The sequence below is a fragment of the Schistocerca cancellata genome, chromosome 6 (genome assembly GCF_023864275.1).
Source record: "Schistocerca cancellata isolate TAMUIC-IGC-003103 chromosome 6, iqSchCanc2.1, whole genome shotgun sequence".
NCBI classification, from domain to species: Eukaryota; Metazoa; Arthropoda; class Insecta; order Orthoptera; family Acrididae; genus Schistocerca; species Schistocerca cancellata.
The window spans coordinates 562738497-562759318 of NC_064631.1; the positions used below are offsets into that span (position 1 = coordinate 562738497).

The following is a 20822-nucleotide window of genomic DNA, read 5'->3' on the forward strand; positions in this document are numbered from 1 at the left end:
CTTAGGTCATAAGTCCCCTAGAACTTAGAACTACTTAAACCTAACTAACCTAAGGACATCACACACACCCATGCCCGAGGCAGGATTCGAACCTGCGACCGTAGCAGTCCCGCGATTCCGGACTGCAGCGCCAGAACCGCTAGACCACCGCGGCCGGCCAAGTTATCACAAATAACTTTATTTGCTATTACTGCTGCTGGCCGATGTTTCCACATCACGTAAGAGTAAGTAAACTTTGTAACTGCCTCATTCATGTGCTACTATTAGCTTTTGTGACGTGCATAATTACTGAGCTGACGAGTTAGTTCGCTATGAGAAGTGCCTTTGTTTTTGGAAAATTATATGTACAGATTCGTATTACTTCGATGCCTTAAACAGATCAAAGAATGGGTTTTTATCAAATCCAAAAGCGGTCATAATTTTCTTAAAAAAGGGATCTTAGTCTATGAACTAAAAAACTTTTGGATCCGAGAGATTTTGTTGTACATAGTCTGCAACGAAAACTTTGTTGAAGACGTTACGTTCAGACTGAAAACTTCTCAAATCTTCCAAAGATTTTTTTCTGAAGAAAGCTAGCGTGGGCATCAATAAGGTTAAAGAACAGGATGATCAATCCAGTAATCAATATAAGTAAGAATGAATGGTAAGGCCGTCCGCACACGGAGCAACTGAAAGGGGACGCAACTGTCAGGCAACCTACATTGGCAACTGGTTGCCGACCAGCTGGCAACGCAGTTCCGCAGAGAAGGCACCTCAGAAATGAGAAACTGCAGTTGCTTGTAGGAGAGGGAGTACTGCTTGCCGCAATCGAGCATATTTCTGTTACACACGGCATGTTGAGGACAGATTTTAGCTCAGAGGAAGGTGTGGTTCTCTGTTATTATTACTATTGAATAAGAAAACGCAGAAAATCCCGGATTCTTCCGCACATCCAAAGAAATATAAACAGCAGACTGTATGTAGCAGCCAAGAAGCTCTAAAGGACAGATTCGAAATTCATAGCTCTTTACAGAACGACTAAGCAGTACTACAGTGTTTTGGCGCGGTTGATTTCTTCCGCCATAACCCATCGTTACTTTTATTTTGAAAACTCACATATCTTCAGATTTATATACGCAGAAATATGGTGCTGAAGACTTGTGCTCGTTAAATCATTTGCATGAGAACACCAGTGTGTTTACACGTATCAGAGAGATGTGGCTTTCTCACTGTTCGTTTTCACTTGATAGTGTAATTTTACAAAATGTCAAAGGCTGCTAGTAGTACAAAAGAATATTATCGGTATAATTTGCTATCTCTTGTAGATTTGCTTCCTCTGACGTATCGTTAACTTTACTCTAAACAATAGATGTACAGTACATTGCACATGTAATATGAAATTCTCGTCCCATTTCACACCCTGCTTTCTCTGTTAAATCTCTCCTTCAGTAACCTGGAAGCTTTTCGTTGCGTAAAATGGGATGTTTTTCGACGTCCTATATGAAGATGGTGTTCACAACCAGCTCGTTCACCTTCAAAGTAAACCAGTACAAAGCTGTGATCGAGAACACGACGTAATTTTCAGATCGCTTGACAATGCGGGTGTCGAGACGCTGGCAACAGGTTAGCCAAGCGTTGCAAGCGATTTACTGGGGACCTCCTCTGCTGTCGCGCCGTCTGCGGAGCCCTATTTAAGGGGAGCCGGAACGATCCATCTCCTCCACGTTAATTTTAGCAAATAGAAGGAACATTTTTTTTAAAACCATTAAAGATATTGCTCTGAAATTTGGACTACATGTTCAGTGAATATTTCTCTACAAAACTATAATGCCATGTTAAGAAATATTTATTGGTGTTTGTTTTACATTTTTTAAACAGATCCTTATTTTTTTCACTAAAATTTTGCACTTTTTCTTCTATAACTTTTGAATTACACATTTTTTTACAATTTGTTTTACATTTTTTAAGATCCTTATTTTTTTCACTAAAATTTTGCACTTTTTCTTCTATAACTTTTGAACTATACATTTTTTTTACAATTTGTTATAAAAATGAAGGAAAAGAAGTAAACAATATTGTGTATAAATTTCATGTTTTGAGAAAATTTTCCTCAAAGATGAAAATTTTAAAGTTACGGGAAATGGCTTCCAAAGTTTTTTAATACATTCCTGCCCCATATGATGGATTATCATCATTCTCTTCTTTCTCCAGTTTTAGTTTCCTTTTCACTGGCCTCTTCTTCCTTTTTGCTGCATGTTGTAGGCTTTTGTCTCTTCTTCCTACACCTCTTAGTCTTTCTTCACCAATTGGGTGCATTGTGGAAATGGTGTTGTGTCCTGGTTGGAAACCTAAACGTTTCAGCACATCACATTTGTTAATGTTTCCTGCAATGTATGTTGCCACTGCTTCATACACTCCAAAATCCAATGTTTTATCTGTACAAACACTTTCTTGGGAGTCCTAATCCAAGTTAAATTATTTACACTTTCATTTGGATTTTGTGTTTTCCCATGTAAGCACTTTTCCAATAAACTTGGCTGTGATAAATCTCTGCGTATGGGCTTAATTACATCAATTACAGCGTTTGGCACACTATTTTTATGGGCGTATTCCTTTTCTGATTGGTACTTACACCATGAGTCATCACTTGTGGGGCGCAGTGCATGTTGTGGGTGCTCATTTGTTGACGCAGTATGAAGAAATAATGCGCATACTGCTCTCCTCATATGCTCAATGCTTCTTGTATTTTGCCTGCTTGAACACCCATTGCTTCATCTGTCAATCTTCCTCTTCCTCCAAGGGTATTACCATTACTAAGCTTCTGAGATCCTAATGTCTGCTTTAGTTTGCGCAAGCGAGCCCCCATGTGCTTCTGCACATGTCCAATGTACTCCTGTTTTTTTAATGTGAATTTCATTGCCATAAGGATTGAGTTACTCTACAGCTTTATATCCCTTAGGATCACCATGTCCTAGATAGTTAGTGCATCATACATTATACCACTCCTGTGATCTGGAAAAAAATTGCTTTCACTCTCGCTGCTTCTATTGCTCCTCTCGTGCCGTGAAAATTTGCTTCACTACTTTCACTATGTTCGTCCTTGGCATTGCCCTTACATCTACAATGTTTTGAGAGAATAGCAACATCAGTTACTTTGCATCTGTCTCCACTGGTAACTGTCACAACTCCATTTAGAAATTTATGACCTCTACGTTGCCTTGATCCATCTAAAGCAACAGTTAAATCTCTACAATTTCCATTATCTGTCACAGCTTCTTCAACTGCTTTATTCATTGTTGCTTGAGCAATATCTTCAGCAGAAGATCCCACCAATTCATTGTAAAATCAAAACTTGGTTCGTGGTTTTGTAAAGTTCGTAATTGCTCATAACATTGTCCCTGCAGCACTGCCTTTGCCAATGCAACGCAAGCCATACACTAGCCTAACATTTATATCACACACCTTCTTTCCACTATTACCACTATGAGGAATACTTTTAGAATTACAAAACAAAACTTCTACAGCACATGAGTTACACTTCAATAACATTTTACATGCCAAACCAATGTGTGAAGTTATTTTCAATTCCAGTACTCTTTCATAACAAACTTGGAATAACACGCTATGTTTCAAAATATTAGAGAGCAAGGAAATGTTAATTATTTCATTCACATCGTTACTGTCACTTTCATAGTTTTCAAATTTTTCTTTCCTGTCACAAAGTTTCTTGCTGGAAGTAGTTCTATCACATTCATCTGGAGTCGTCTGTGAAGCAGTCTGAGCAGCATCTCCCTTCGAAACAACAAAAGGGTTCTTCTTCCACTCATTGTACTTTTTTTTAAAACACTCGACTGCTGAAACGGGGCCTATTGATATCCACAAACCAAATACGTAAAACAGGTACGAGCAAAATTCGTCAAATACGCAAAATTGAACAGCTAAACAATGCAAAGCAAACTCGACAAGTCAACACACACGGTATAGCGATTATGTTCACCGACATGAACAGTCACTTGTCACAGAGATAAAGCCATACAACGTTGGAAAACAAAACATTGTCTAATTCTCCAAAGATACCTTGCTTGCAGCCAGTGAGTGGCGCCGTTGTATTCCAGTTTTATTCCTAAAGTGAATGTGGCAGTGAGATGATAAACAGATAACAGTGATGCACATGTATAGAGATATTTTCTTACGATTTTCGCTAGCCCATAACGCTATTGCATAAAAGTGGTGCTAATAATCGCCAAGATGGCTAATTCTGTTGAAGCCAAGGCTCTGCAGGAATTGGAACGCATACACACGCCTGGATAATGAGCCGTGTGTGGCTCGCGTTGATGCCGTTCATAGCTTGTCCTCTTGTAATAGCGATAGTGGCGTCTCGTTTTTTTAGTGTGTTCACTGGCGCCACTACGTTTGCTCGCCTTGTCTGTCCGTTAGCAGCAGCACCAGCTCTTATCGATAGCACGTACTGTGGTACCACCTTTGAAGCGGCCTCTACTATTTCCGCGTCGTCGTGTGTCGAAGGAGTGGAGTTGTAAGACAATAAGTTGTCAGTCGACGATTTATACTGGGATCTTTCCCGTGCCTGACTTGAGTAGGGACGACCGTTGGTTGGTCGTTCGGTCGGTCATCGCAGCGGCCGACGTGCATTTGGTCTTCCGACCGCTTCTGGCTTCTCTGTGTTTGTGACGACTTATAATTCGTCCGTGTTGTTTCACAGTGACTGGTTTTAGGATTGTGAGTTGTTGGTGGAAATGGTCGTGCGGTAGCGTTCTCGCTTCCCACGCCCGGGTTCCCGGGTTCGATTCCCGGCGGGGTCAGGGATTTTCTCTGCCTCGTGATGGCTGGGTGTTGTGTGCTGTCCTTAGGTTAGTTAGGTTGAAGTAGTTCTAAGTTCTACGGGACTGATGACTATAGATGTTAAGTCCCATAGTGCTCAGAGCCATTTGAACCATTTTGTTGGTGGAATTGTTTCCCCGGATCCGTGTGTATCTTCTGGTTTTGAATGAGCAGTTATTTTAATGCTGTCTGTGTACTGGATTTGGTGAGTTGCGAACGGACATCAGGTCGGTTGGGGGCGCAGCAGGTTTTCTGAAGACGTAGTGCTATCTCTCTCTTCGCCCTTGCCTAAAAATATTCCATCGTTGTGCCGGTGATCGGACCTTAGGCGGATTGGTTAGTCGGTCTGTCGGCGCTTAAGCTGCCCCTTTTTTGAGTTGCCATCCTGTTACGTGAGTACAACTCTTGGCTGCCTATCTCTCCTTACCTCATGTTTGAGTTACCTTCCCAGGCCGATCCTAGGAACACTTGCTGAGAACCGCTTGAACTTATTCCTTAGATTGTGATATTTGTTTCAAGGATATTTGTAATTTTCTAATTATTGTTGGTGTGCCCTTCAGCCGAGCAGTAATTTCACTTCCTTGGTAATAAGGCCTTCAGCTGTGTTACTGTTCGTTTTAAAACGAAGTATTTATCTTAATGTGTGCTATTTGAAAGTGTTGTTCTGACTTCTAATTCAGGTCTTCAGCCGTTTGCTGTTCGAGGTTATTGTTGGTGGAATTATGGAATTTTTCCTGTGATAAGACCTTCAGCCGTCACACAGTCAAATGTGTTTCTTTAAGAGATTGTTTTAAAATTTTAATTTCTTGAAATAAAGTTTACGTATTTATTGTGCAACCGAGAGAAACTGATTACGGCACCATCCACAATCGTAACATTATCCTGCCCCATCCTGAGAAACCAGCTCTCAGATACACCTGCGAGACATGGTTGGCTGTTAGGTGTGCCGACTTAGCTACTACATACGGTGGTCCTTCCAGAACTGCTGCGGAATACACATTGATGTTAGCCGTTAAAGGTAGAGCTACTATTGTCTGTTGCCTATTTTCTTTGCGATATGAGATTTTAAATAGCATCCAGCGCAAGCGGTGAGTCTGTTTCACGACCACTGTGAGGAAGTCAACATGCATTTTTCGCGATAGATGCACTGCCGAGTAGCATAAAATGTCTGACAAGTATGAAAACAAATTCAAAACTTGTAAATGAAAAGCACAATGTTTTAGATGTGCTACAGACCAATTTTTTTCAGCTAACCAGTTTTTAGCTTACAAGCCCATCATCAAATGATCCGAACTACAGTTAACCAAATAAATTAATCCTGTATAATACCCACACTACATGTTCTATCGAGAAGTAACGGAAGAATCAGTTAACTAGTTTAAATCTGATCTTAAATCATTTTTTATGAATAATTCCTTTTATGCTATGGACGAATTTTTAATTTAAAAATCCTTAGCCCATAAAAAACTGCTTTTGAATGTAATTCTATGAGTATGATTGAAAAATACTATGTTCATTAATGTTAAATATAGGCTAGTGTGCCATTTAGGAACTTGTAAGGGGACAGCATGTAGCCATCTCCTAAAAGTAATCATATAGGGTGGTCCATTGTTCGTGACCGGGCCAAAGATCTCACGAAATAAGTGTCAAACGAAAAAACTACAAAGAACGAAACTCGTCTAGCTTGAAGGGGGAAACCAGATGGCGCTATGGTTGGCCCGCTAGATGGCGCTGCTATAGGTCAAACGGATATCAACTGCGTTTTTCTAAATAGGAACCCCCATTTTTATTACGTATTCGTGTAGTACGTAAAGAAATATGAATGTTTTAGTTGGATCACTTTTTTCGGTTTGTGATAGATGGCGCTGTAATAGCCACAAACGTATCGGTACGTGGTATCACGTAACATTCCGCCAGTGCAGACGGTATTTGCTTCGTGATACATTACCCGTGTTAAAATGGACCGTTTACCAATTTTGGAAAAGGTCGATAGCGTGTTGATGTATGGCTATTGTGATCAAAATGTCCAACGGGCGTGTGCTATGTATGCTGCTCGGTATCCTGGACGACATCACCCAAGTGTCCGGATCGTTCGCCGGATAGTTACGTTATTTAAGGAAACAGGAAGTGTTCAGCCAGATATGGAACGTCAACCACGACCTGCAATACATGGTGATGCCCAAGTAGGTGTTTTAGCTGCTGTCGCAGGTAATCGGCACATCAGAAGCAGACAAACTGCGCGAGAATCGGAAATCTCAAAAACGTCGGTGTTGAGGATGCTACATCAACATCGATTGCACCCCTACCATATTTCTATTCACCAGGAATTGCATGGCGACGACTTTGAACGTCGTGTACAGTTCTGCCATTGGGCACAAGAGAAATTACGGGACGATGACAGATTTTTTGCACGCGTTCTATTTAGCGACGAAGCGTCATTCACCAACATCGGTAACATAAACCGCCATAATATGCACTATTGGGCAACGGAAAATCCACGATGGCTGCGACAAGCTGAACATCAGCGACCTTGGCGGGTTAATGTACGGTGCGGCATTATGGGAGGATGGATAAGTTGCCCCCATTTTATCGATGGCTATCTATATGGTGCAATGTATGCTGATTTCCTACGTAATGTTGTACTGATGTTACTACAAGATGTTTCACTGCATGACAGACTTGCGACGTACTTCCAACATGATCGATGTCCGGCACATAGCTGGCGTGCGGTTGAAGCGGTATTGAATAGCATATTTCATAACAGGTGCATTGGTCATCGAAGCACCATACCATGGCCCGCACGTTCACGTGATCTGACGTCCCCGGATTTCTTTTTGTGGGGGAAGTTGAAGGATATTAGTTATCGTGATCCACCGACAACGCCTGACAACATGCGTCAGCGCATTGTCAATGCATGTGCGAACATTACGGATGGCGAGCTACACGCCGTTGAGAGTAATGTCGTTACACGTATTGCCAAATGCATTGAGGTTGACGGACATCATTTTGAGCATTTATTGCATTAATGTGGTATTCACAGGTAATCACGCTGTAACAGCATGCGTTCTCAGAAATGATAAGTTCACAAAGGTACATGTATCACACTGGAACAATGTTCAAACGTACCTACGTTCTGTATTTCAATTTAAAAACTACCTGTTACAACTGTTTGTCTAAAATTGTGAGCCATATGTTTGTGACTATTACAACGCCATCTATAACAAAGCGAAAAAAGTGGTCCAACTAAAACATTCATATTTCTTTACGTACTATACGAATGTGTAATTAAAAATGGAGGTTCCTATTTAAAAAACGCAGTTGACATCCGATTGACCTATGGCAGCGCCATCTAAGGCGCCAACCATAGCACCATCTGGTTTCCCCCTTCAAGCTAGTCGAGTTTAGTTCTTTGTAGCTTTTTCGTTTAGTGTTTATTTGGTGAGATATTTTGCCTGGTCACGATCAATGGACCACCCTGTATATTTGCTTCACACAGTCAAAGAGAAAGACTGGACGTGATAAAAGCTCAAAAAGTAGTAAGACTCTTTCACACAGGAAAAGTAAAATTATGTTCTCTACAATTTCAAAATAACAACTTCAAATATTTATCGAAAATTGCGTAAAAATATAATATGAAGTAAATATATCGGCACTCTATATTGTCATTTGAGGATCGATTCACCGATTTCGAGGAGGGAAAGGTATCTCCGAATATAACAAAAAAATGGTTCAAATGGCTCTGAGCACTATGGGACTTAACATCTATGGTCATCAGTCCCCTAGAACTTAGAACTACTTAAACCTAACTAACCTAAGGACAGCACACAACACCCAGCCATCACGAGGCAGAGAAAATCCCTGACCCCGCCGGGAATCGAACCCGGGAACCCGGGCGTGGGAAGCGAGAACGCTACCGCACGACCACGAGATGCGGGCCGAATATAACAATACTTTTGAAAAAAAAACGTGGACGTATCGATTTATCGATATTTATCATCAGTCCAAATACTGAGCTGCCTCTGGCACTTACCTTGAAGTTGCCGTAGTGGTCCCCGCCGTAGAGGCGGTCCTTCAGGTAGGAGAGCACGCCCAGCGCGGCCGACCACGGCACGTAGTCGTCCACCTGGGCGAGGTGCAGCGTCGTGTCCAGCGCGACGCCGTAGTCGAGCAGGCCGGCGCGCGCCAGCCAGAAGGCGTCGTCCACCAGCTGCGCCTGCGTCAGCACGGGCAGCGCCGACGCGTTCTGCTGCAGCGCCGACGACACCTGCGCCCACGCGTCCGCCTCGTACAGCACGCGGTAGAAACCTGCGGGCGAGCGTCGCGTCGGCTTCACAAGACTAACATCACATACACTGAGGTAACAAAAGTCACGGTATAGCGATATGCACAAATAGAGAATGCGATAGTATCGCGTAAACAAGATATAAGTGTAATTGCGTAGGCTTCCGCGGCCAGAGTCAGTCGACATAAAAGTTTTCTGGGTTTGGTACCGCGTCATAATGTAAAAACTACTGCTGCTATAGAAAAGCCAACGTTTCGGCCACGATTGCAGCGGCCTTCTTCTGGGTCTTATGGTGCGTTCTAGCTATGCAGTGTCCTTTATATTTTGTTGTTAGTGTTCACTGCGCATGCCATTACGTCATAATTTTAAAAAGGTAGTTGGTTTATTGGTCACTTAAGGAAGAAGGAGAGGGAACTTTATTTTAATAGGTTATTGCGGTGGAGGGAGAACGTGACCTCTGTTGTCCATTGGCTCTTGTGTTATGTGCCATGATTGGTGGCCACCGTCGAATGAGAAGTTTGCTGTGTGTTTCCCAACTGCTGGACGTCGGCCGCGCGGCGGCAGTTACTCGCCGGTGGTGCTCGTGCCTCGTGTTGACAGTGCGGTCTGTTGGGCTCTGATTGCTGGCAGCCAAGATGGGGCAAGCCTGAGTCCATCCTCCCTGTTCATGTTGTTAGGGTGTTTGAGAATTTCGATGGCCTTTCTGATTTTGCGTTTCGTCATAGTTGGCTGCTTGGCCAACACACAGGCTTCGCTGAATTTTATTTCTTTTCCGCAGTCATGGTGATGTTCTGCCACTGCGGATTTATTGTGTTGCCCTAGACGAATGTAACGCTCGTGCTCCCGAATCACCATGACTGCGGAAAAGAAATAAAATTCAGCGAAGCCTGTGTGTTGGCCAAGCAGCCAACTATGACGAAACGCAAAATCAGAGAGGCCATCGAAATTCTCAAACACCCTAACAACATGAACAGGAAGGATGGACGCCGGCCGCGGTGGTCTAGCGGTTCTAGGCGCACAGTCCGGAACCGCACGACTGCTACGGTCGCAGGTTCGAATCCTGCCTCGGGCATGGATGTGTGTGATGTCTTTAGGTTATTTAGGTTTAAGTAGTTCTAAGTTCTAGGGGACTGATGACCACAGATGGTAAGTCCCATAGTGCTCAGAGCCATTTGGACCATTTTTGGAGGATGGACTCAGGCTTGCCCCATCTTGGCTGCCAGCAATCAGAGCCCAACAGACCGCACTGTCAACACGAGGCACGAGCACTACCGGCGAGTAACTGCCGCCGCGCGGCCGACGTCTAGCAGTTGGCAAACACACAGCAAACTTCTCATTCGACGGTGGCCACCAATCATGGCACATAACACAAGAGCCAATGGACAACAGAGGTCACGTTCTCCCTCCACCGCAATAACCTATTAAAATAAAGTTCCCTCTCCTTCTTCCTTAAGTGACCAATAAACCAACTACCTTTTTAAAATTATGACGTAATGACATGCGCAGTGAACACTAACAACAAAATATAAAGGACACTGCATAGCTAGAACGCACCATCAGACCCAGAAGAAGGCCGCAGCAATCGTGGCCGAAACGTTGGCTTTTCTATAGCAGCAGTAGTTTTTACATTATGACGCGGTACCAAACCCAGAAAACTTTTATGTCGAAGATATAAGTGGGCGATGCGTAGGCGGAGCTGTCATTTGTAATCAGGTGATTCATTTGGAACGTGGAATCGTAGTTGGAGTTAAACGCATAGTACATTCCATTTCGGAAATGGTCAAGGAATTCAATATTGAGACAAAATTGACCTGGTTTCGACGCTACTGTGAGCGTCGTCTTCAGAATTAGACTAACTGTTCTAAAACACATTAGGTACATAGTACATTAACAAAAGTAAAGTTTGTACTGACTGGAAACTTATTAATGTACTATATACCTAATATGTTTTAGAACAATTAGTCTAATTCTGAAGACGACGCTCATAGTAGCGTCGAAACCAGGTCAATTTTGACTTAATATTTGTGACCGAGGGCTTATTTGTTCCAATATAATTCTGACACGGTCACTGAACCTTAGCAGCTATGTTGAAAGTTTTCAATATTGAGAGATCTACAGTGCCAAGAGTGTGCGGAGAATACCTCATTTCTGGCAGTACCTACACTCCAGACAACGCAGTGACCGACGGCCTTCACTTAAGGACCGAGACCAGCGGCGTTTGCGCCGAGTTGTCAGTGTTAACATGAAACGGTACAGTAGTTTCTGCTCCATAAGCAGCAGGTTTCGCTGCTCGCTCGCACGGGGAAATGCAAACGGAGGCGGCTCCGCCGCCAGTTTTTTTGCACGACACAGCCGGCCGCGGGTGCAACAGAACCCACGTTGACTTGTGGAAAGAAATGTGTCAGGTTTATATGAGTCGTGTATTATGCATTTCTTGTACGTGAATGTGAATTTGCGCATGAAGTTTTCTAATCCTCCTCACACCTTTCCATAAAGCGTGGCCAAATCTTAGTTGGGATCAAATGGTTCAAATGGCTCTGAGCACTATGGTACTTAACTTCTGAGGTCATCAGTCCCCTACAACTTAGAACTACTTAAACCTAACTAACCTAAGGACATCACACACATCCATGCCCGAAGCAGGATTCGAACCTGCGACCGTAGCGGTCGTGCGGTTCCAGACTGTAGCGCTTAGAACCGCTCGGCCACCCGGGCCGGCTCTTAGTTGGGAAGTAGTTCTGTAGTATAGTAGTGCCAACCGCACTCCTGGGTAGGGGATCAGAGAGACAGCAGAGGCAGGTAAAAGTCAAAGACGTCCCAGTGTCACAAGATTTGGGATGGAGAGGTTGGTCACGGCCAAGTGGTTCGACCATCCCCTCCACCGGGGCCCAGGAAGACCTCTGGGTGGCCGCTATATTCGGGGAGTGTTACAGAAGACGGGTAAGTGATCAGACATGCCCTCTGTGCGTCTGTCTCGATCTTCACGCGTTGAAGAGAGGTATTTGAATATTTTCACTAATTCTTTTATTTCCAGCTTCGGATTGTGTAAGGAAATGTATGTTCTCGTTTAATTTCGTAAATTTGACCCCCCTGTGTTAATGTATCTGGTCCCCAGTTTGCCCATTATCCTCCTCATATAGTGTATGCCCCATGTAAAATATTGGGAGACTTTGGTGGTATACATTTGGCCAACGCAATTCCGTCTTGCCCGTAGAAATGTGCGTGCAGATTAGTATATAATATACCCGAGCTATTAGTTGTAAAATTGTAATATCTGTAAACTGGAACAATTGCTGCAATCGCTGTAAATTCGAGTGATAATGTTTAAAATAAATAGATAATCAATTGTCATCAATCTTTAACATACCCTGAAAATCACAAAGGAGTCAAGTTAAAGGATTTCTTTAAAATAAAAGATATAGAATGCAGGGACCCACACATCAGCGTGTGAGCCCTCCAGCCCCTTGTCTAGTATGGTACAGAATAGGGCATGCTCTCTAGGTAGCGCTCTCAAGCTCCCCTCCACAGTTATCTGTTGCGCAATTTTCATTCAGGGCTTGACGACAACAACTTTCATCTGGCGTCCCTAGGCAAGAAGGTTTGACGGTAATCTTTCAAACAGACAAGCAACATTGCGCGAAGTAACTGCAGAAATTAATGTGAGACGTACGGCGAATGTATCCGTTAGGTCACTGCGGCGAAATTTGGCGTTACTGGGCTACGGCAGCAGACGACCGACGCGAGTGCCTTTGTTAACAGCACGATATCGCCTGCAGCAGCTCTCCTGAGTTCACGACCGTATCGGTAGGACCCTGGACAACTTGAATGCCGTGGCCTGGACAGATGAGTCCCGACTGACCACACGAAGCCATGGACCCAGTTGTTTACAAACCTCCGTGCAGGCTGGTGGTGGCTCCAAAATGGTATGGGCTATGTTTACACGGAATGGATCTTAGTTGACTGGAAATGGGTATTTTCAGATACTTGGAGACCATTTGCAGAATTTCACGGACTTCATGGTTCCAAACAATGATGGAATTTTTAAGGACAACAATGCGCCATGTCACTCGGCCACAATTGTTCACGATTGGTTTGAAGAACATTCTGGACAATTCGAGCGAATGATTCAGTCACTCACTTTGCCGAACATGAATCCTATCGCACATGTATGGAACCTAATCGAGAGGTCATTTCGTGCACCGCCAATACTTTCGGAAATGGACAGCTATAGTGGTAGCACAGCTCAATATTTCTGTAGGGGATTTCCAGTGACTTGCTGAGTTCACGCCACGTCGACTTACTACGCTACCCCAGGCAAAAGGAGGTCCGTCACGTTCTTAGGAGGCATCCCATCACCTCTGTCACGTCAGTGTTAACAATGTACTGTTAAGTGAAGAGTTGGCGTGTAGTTCGAGGGTCACATTTACACGGCAGAGCTGCGCAGAACCGAGAGGCTGATAACCAATCCGCATAGGTTTACTACTGAAATTTCTAGAGGATTCTTTCGTCGAACGTATTGCTTCCTCCCACGCCTCTTGAGATGATAAAGATGAAAAAATTCGAGAAATTCGAGGTGAAACAGGGGCTCAGTGACAACGAGCCCAAAGAGCCCAACCAAATAATTTGATGCTAAATCACAGTAAGACTCAGTTTTTACAGTTTCTAACTCACAATTCAACAAGAACTGGTATTTTAATCAGACAGAATGGGCACGTTATAAGCGAGACCGAACAGTTCAAGTTCCTAGGCTTACGGATAGATAGTAAGCTGTTGTGGAAAGCCCATGTTCAGGATCTTGTTCAGAAACTAAATGCCGCTTTATTTACCATTAGAACAGTATCTGAAATAAGTGACATTTCAACACGAAAAGTAGTCTACTTCGCATATTTTCATACGCTTATGTCATATGGTATTATTTTTTGGGGTAATTCTTCTGATTCAAAAAGGGTATTTTTGGCTCAAAAACGGGCTGTTCGAGCTATGTGTGGTGTAAGTTCGAGAACCTCTTCTCGACCCCTATTCAACAGTCTGTGAATTCTGACATTGCCCTCACAGTATATATTTTCTTTAATGTCGTTTGCTGTTAGCAATATTAGCTTATTCCCAAGAGTTAGCAGCTTTCACTCAGTTAATACTAGGCAGAAATCAAATCTGCATGTGGAATGCACTTCCTTGACTCTTGTGCAGAAAGGAGTGCAGTATTCTGCTGCATCCCTTTTCAATAAGCTACCACAAGAACTCAAAAATCTTAGCAGTAGCCCAAACTCTTTTAAGTCTAAACTGAAGAGTTTCCTCATGGCTCACTCCTTCTATTCTGTCGAGGAGCTCCTGGAAGAGCTAAAAAATTAAGCAAATTCCAGTGTTACATTCTTGATTTCTTTATTTAAACTAATGACGTGTCGCCTGAAAATGTTTCTTATATTTCATTTTATCTGTTTCTACAATCATGTTACAATTTCATGTATTGACTCGTTCCATGACCATGGAGACATCTCCTTAATGTGGTCCCACGGAACAATAAGTAAATAAAATAAAATAAAATAAACCACTTTTCCCACGCGCCATTCACGAGTGGAGCAGGTAAGGGGGGATCAGTTAGTGGTACCAGAAGTACCCTCCGCCACAAACCGTCAGGGGGCTTGCGGAGAATTGATATAGACGTAGAAATCATGTGCAGAGAGGGCTCAGACAAAGGGAGGGCTCTGTTAGCACTGCCTACACGGGTGGCGTTCTATGGCTGCTGGGTACATGCACTCAGGCCAGCATGTGTAGCTGACAGCGCATTGTAACATTTCTGGTTCTCGCTACCAGAATTACAGCATTGTCTTTCGAAGCATATGGCGTGTTGTAGCAGGGAGCTGCTGTCACAAGAAAGTACTAATCGGTGTATGCGACTGAGTAATGTTGCGAAGTGTCGGTTTGCACCCCCAGCACGGTTTGGTGGACTCCTTCATTTAGGTTGCGTGAAACTGCCGAGGAAAGCCTACGCCTTGATTGGCTACAATCAGGATGTGCTCCTTAAAAGTAGAATATTTTTGTAAAAAAAGCCTGATATTTTATTTTAGAATGAATAAATTGTTTATATTTTACACAGTGAGGTAATAAACATGCCCTAATCTCAATATGAGCAGAAAATAATACATCGAAAATCTGCTGTGGTATTATATAATGGTATTCAGTTGTTACAGATACAGTTCAATTACCTTGAAGTAATTTTAGTGTTTTCCAGTGGTGTTTCCTTTAAAAGCGTATTTTGTCTGTTTCCTTGCATTGCCTTTTCCGGCTGTCAGTACCATTTCCATGAGAAGACATACTTTTAAGTAGTAGCGAGCAATCGTATGCAACGACGGTTCTTCATTAAAGCTTTCAATGACTCAGCACTTTTAAACACGATGATATACGAAAACTTCAGCTACAGATGATTGACTAACAAGTTTTAGTTTAAGAGTGTTAAAATATCGAGACAATGATACACAAACTACAATACCTCTCATCGAGATTTCGTATAAGCCAACTACGAACGCAACGCTTCTCCAAACAAATACAGCACTAGTAGTGAACGTCATAACAGTATATAGTCAAGTGCGTGAAGTTTATAATCCAGTCGCATTATGCTGCAGGAATTTCGCTAGACGATGAAATGCAACTTCCCTACAAAAAGCCTTGAGCTCTCTTAGAAAAAGCTGGACACGTCTGAGAAAAGCCGGACGGTTGGTAACCCTAACTGGGGTACGACATGTGCTCCAAAACTTGTTACTTCCGTATTTTTCCTTAGTTAGATAAGAAGTCAGATATCAGTTTTCATAGGGGTAAAGAATCTGTCATCTATGCACGCATTAAAACATACTTATAAAAATAATCTGGCTATAACACTTGAAAAATGAGAATTTATGGTAGCCCGAATCACTTTGTACATTCTCAAGTTTCATGAACAACGCCACCAATAGATGATCTGCATTGGTGGAATTACAATGCTCGATTTGCCAGCAGCCAGTGAAGTTGTGTGTTGATGAGATACGTGTTAAATTTTGAGACTTGCCAGCAGCTAGTAAAAATGTATTTAGTGACGCGATACTGCGATAAATTCTAACCGATTACATATTAGGAAGGTTATTTGCTGTTCACCAATTCAATAAAACAGCGAAGTAATGTAACATGGGAACCTTATCTGAAAAATCGAAGAGAGTGGTAATATCAAAAACTTCTGTAAGATGTAAAATAGATGAAGGTGTGTCATTTGAATGATGCGTCGCTTTATGAAATATGCAATAGAAACTAAAACGGAAAAAATGAAAGAGAAGTTAACTGCAGTGAAAATGAAGGTGCTAAGGCAGATCCAATGAGTAATAATGTGGGAAAAGGGAAGAAACTTATCGATAAGGAATCCCTGTGGAACGCAAGATATAAATAAATATTCAAGAAAAAGAAGTTGGAAGGATTATATGGAAAAAACAGACCCAAAAGGACTAAACAAAATTCGTAAATACCGACGACAACAACAACGAAACGACTGCCCGGACTACCACCCAAGATATGGGACAACGGCTGGTCCGGAACATCCATGAATGAGACCGACGAACAGGGGAAACCCTAGTCAGCAGCAGAAGAAGAGGAGGCAGGAAGAGGAGGAGGAGGAGGAGGAGGAGGAGAAAAAGCAGGTTGGTTGGTTTGGTGAGAAAGGGACCAAACTACAGGGTTGAAAAAGAAGAATAACAATATTTATTATTCATTGTTCTTTTATGCATGAAAAGTATATTTGTAACAAACTCGTACGTGGATTAGCTTGCTTGTAGATTGAAGATCATATATTAACGTGAGAACATGAGTTTGTGATGCCTGTGCTCTTCTTATTTCGATCTGCGGTAACGTCGTCACTAAAATAACTGGCATCCCTTGTGAAATTTCAACTGTATCACTTAGTAGTCCGCCAAACACGAATATCCGAGTGACGTACAGCAGCAGTATTTCAGCCAACAATACCTCGATCACGACCTAAGGCCTGGTCTCACACTGCATTGGAACAGCTACTTCGAGTGAAGACGCCACGTCAGTAGAGTTTACAGAATTTCGCTATCTCTTCCGATACCTTAAGATGCAACTGTGACCTCAGGTGTCCATAAAAATATCGATGTGTAAAGCATACAACTTCCACTGTCATACCTTAGCAAAAGATCTGTGAAAGATACCGAGAAAATTGTGGGCGTTGTAGAATCGCTAAGCCATTTGAAGAATAACAATATTTATTATTCATTGTTCTTTTATGCATGAAAAGTATATTTGTAACAAACTCGTACGTGGATTAGCTTGCTTGTAGATTGAAGATCATATATTAACGTGAGAACATGAGTTTGTGATGCCTGTGCTCTTCTTATTTCGATCTGCGGTAACGTCGTCACTAAAATAACTGGCATCCCTTGTGAAATTTCAACTGTATCACTTAGTAGTCCGCCAAACACGAATATCCGAGTGACGTACAGCAGCAGTATTTCAGCCAACAATACCTCGATCACGACCTAAGGCCTGGTCTCACACTGCATTGGAACAGCTACTTCGAGTGAAGACGCCACGTCAGTAGAGTTTACAGAATTTCGCTATCTCTTCCGATACCTTAAGATGCAACTGTGACCTCAGGTGTCCATAAAAATATCGATGTGTAAAGCATACAACTTCCACTGTCATACCTTAGCAAAAGATCTGTGAAAGATACCGAGAAAATTGTGGGCGTTGTAGAATCGCTAAGCCATTTGAAGGCTTTTATTCAGTCACACGTCGACCAAGCTGGTGTGACAATGTGGCCTTACAAGGCACAAAACGAAGCTGATGTTATAAATCCCGCTTTTAAAAAAGTCGTTCACGCAGGAGGATCGCACAGACGTACGTTTATTTTACCGTTTCATAGACATCTTTATGGAACACACAGAAAAAGGCATTCCTTGGCGCTGAGAAACATGTGAAAGATCTGAAAACGAATAAATCACTAGGTCGAAATGGAATCCAATTTTGGCTTTACAGAGAGTACTCTTCGATAATGGCGCTTTACATGCAATATCTCGGCCAGTGCAAAGTCTCATGCGGATGAAAATAATTTAAAAAAGCCGTTGTTATCTCCTTCATATGTGGAGGGAAAAAGAACGGCCCCGAAAAATTACAAACCAATATCCTTAACACAGATTTGCTGTCGAATTCTTGAACATATTGTGAGTTCGAATATAATAAATTTCCTTGAGAAGAAAAGCTTGTGTCCACTAGAAGCTTTCTTAAATACACTCCTGGAAATGGAAAAAAGAACACATTGACACCGGTGTGTCAGACCCACCATACTTGCTCCGGACACTGCGAGAGGGCTGTACAAGCAATGATCACACGCACGGCACAGCGGACACACCAGGAACCGCGGTGTTGGCCGTCGAATGGCGCTAGCTGCGCAGCATTTGTGCACCGCCGCCGTCAGTGTCAGCCAGTTTGCCGTGGCATACGGAGCTCCATCGCAGTCTTTAACACTGGTAGCATGCCGCGACAGCGTGGACGTGAACCGTATGTGCAGTTGACGGACTTTGAGCGAGGGCGTATAGTGGGCATGCGGGAGGCCGGGTGGACGTACCGCCGAATTGCTCAACACGTGGGGCGTGAGGTCTCCACAGTACATCGATGTTGTCGCCAGTGGTCGGCGGAAGGTGCACGTGCCCGTCGACCTGGGACCGGACCGCAGCGACGCACGGATGCACGCCAAGACCGTAGGATCCTACGCAGTGCCGTAGGGGACCGCACCGCCACTTCCCAGCAAATTAGGGATACTGTTGCTCCTGGGGTATCGGCGAGGACCATTCGCAATCGTCTCCATGAAGCTGGGCTACGGTCCCGCACACCGTTAGGCCGTCTTCCGCTCACGCCCCAACATCGTGCAGCCCGCCTCCAGTGGTGTCGCGACAGGCGTGAATGGAGGGACGAATGGAGACGTGTCGTCTTCAGCGATGAGAGTCGCTTCTGCCTTGGTGCCAATGATGGTCGTATGCGTGTTTGGCGCCGTGCAGGTGAGCGCCACAATCAGGACTGCATACGACCGAGGCACACAGGGCCAACACCCGGCATCATGGTGTGGGGAGCGATCTCCTACACTGGCCGTACACCACTGGTGATCGTCGAGGGGACACTGAATAGTGCACGGTACATCCAAACCGTCATCGAACCCATCGTTCTACCATTCCTAGACCGGCAAGGGAACTTGCTGTTCCAACAGGACAATGCACGTCCTCATGTATCCCGTGCCACCCAACGTGCTCTAGAAGGTGTAAGTCAACTACCCTGGCCAGCAAGATCTCCGGATCTGTCCCCCATTGAGCATGTTTGGGACTGGATGAAGCGTCGTCTCACGCGGTCTGCACGTCCAGCACGAACGCTGGTCCAACTGAGGCGCCAGGTGGAAATGGCATGGCAAGCCGTTCCACAGGACTACATCCAGCATCTCTACGATCGTCTCCATGGGAGAATAGCAGCCTGCATTGCTGCGAAAGGTGGATATACACTGTACTAGTGCCGACATTGTGCATGCTCTGTTGCCTGTGTCTATGTGCCTGTGGTTCTGTCAGTGTGATCATGTGATGTATCTGGCCCCAGGAATGTGTCAATAAAGTTTCCCCTTCCTGGGGCAATGAATTCACGGTGTTCTTATTTCAATTTCCAGGAGTGTAACAGAATCTGGTACGTTGTTCTGGGTGGAGAACGTTCGCGACACGAGTATCGCCAGGTGCGCCCTAGCGAAGCGTGACAGTACCGCTGTTGTTCTCTGTATACATAAAGAATCCGACGGACTGAGAGGGCAGTAGTTTGCAACAGTCTGCCGATGACGCTCAGTATTTGGTAAAGTGTTGGGTAGAGAGACTGGAAGGAGATACAAGACAACAGTGATTTAATTTCTGGTTGGACAAACAGTCCCTTAATCTTCGAATGTCGTATTAGTGGTGCGCTGCTTGACATATGTCAATTAAACATCTAGGAGTAACTCTGAGGTACACGCCAGGTTAGCCGAGAGCGCTAATGCGCTGCTTGCTGGACTCGGGTAGGCGCGCCGGCCCCGGATCGAATCCGCCCGGCGGATTAACGACGTCAGCCGATGTGTCGACCAGCCTGGATGTGGTGTTAGGCAGTTATCCATATCCCGCTAGGTGAATACCGGGCTGGTCCCCACGTTCCACCTCAGTTACACGACTCGCAGACATCTGAACACTTTCATACTATTCCATGGATTACACTAGACGCAGATAGTTGGGGTACACTTGGGGTACACTCCAGCCACCCCTTAAAATTAACCTTGCCAAATCTGTCCTAACCATGCCGACCCTGCGAAACCGCGGGACCGAGCACCAGCAAAAGAAGAAGTAACTCTATGAAAAGATGTGAAATGGAACGAGCACATTAGATCGGTTGTACGAAAAGCGAATAGTAAACTCCGGGGTATTGGGACGATTCTGTGAAAGTTTAACTCGTCTATAGAACGCTTATGGGGCCCATTTTTGAATACTGCTGGAGTGTTTGGGATCCCCACCAGGTCAGTGAACTAAGACATCGAAGCAGTTCAGAGGCGAGCTGCTAGATTTGTCATTGGTAGGTTTGACCAACACGCGAGTATTACAGAGATGTTCTGTGAACCTAAATGGGCATTGCTGGAGAGAAACGTTTTTGGGAAAGTGTATAGAACTAAACAGAGAACGATCCTACTGACACC

At 43.8% G+C, this 20822-nt stretch overlaps 1 protein-coding gene across 1 annotated transcript in view; it reads right to left on the minus strand.

Annotated features, from left to right (window-relative positions):
- Nucleotides 1-20822, minus strand: part of LOC126088430 (aminopeptidase N-like) — a 168901-nt gene that overhangs the window by 35536 nt on the left and 112543 nt on the right. The window contains exon 11 of the mRNA XM_049906574.1: nucleotides 8849-9123. Coding sequence (XP_049762531.1) covers nucleotides 8849-9123 — 275 coding nt within the window. The remainder of the gene's footprint in view (nucleotides 1-8848; nucleotides 9124-20822) is intronic.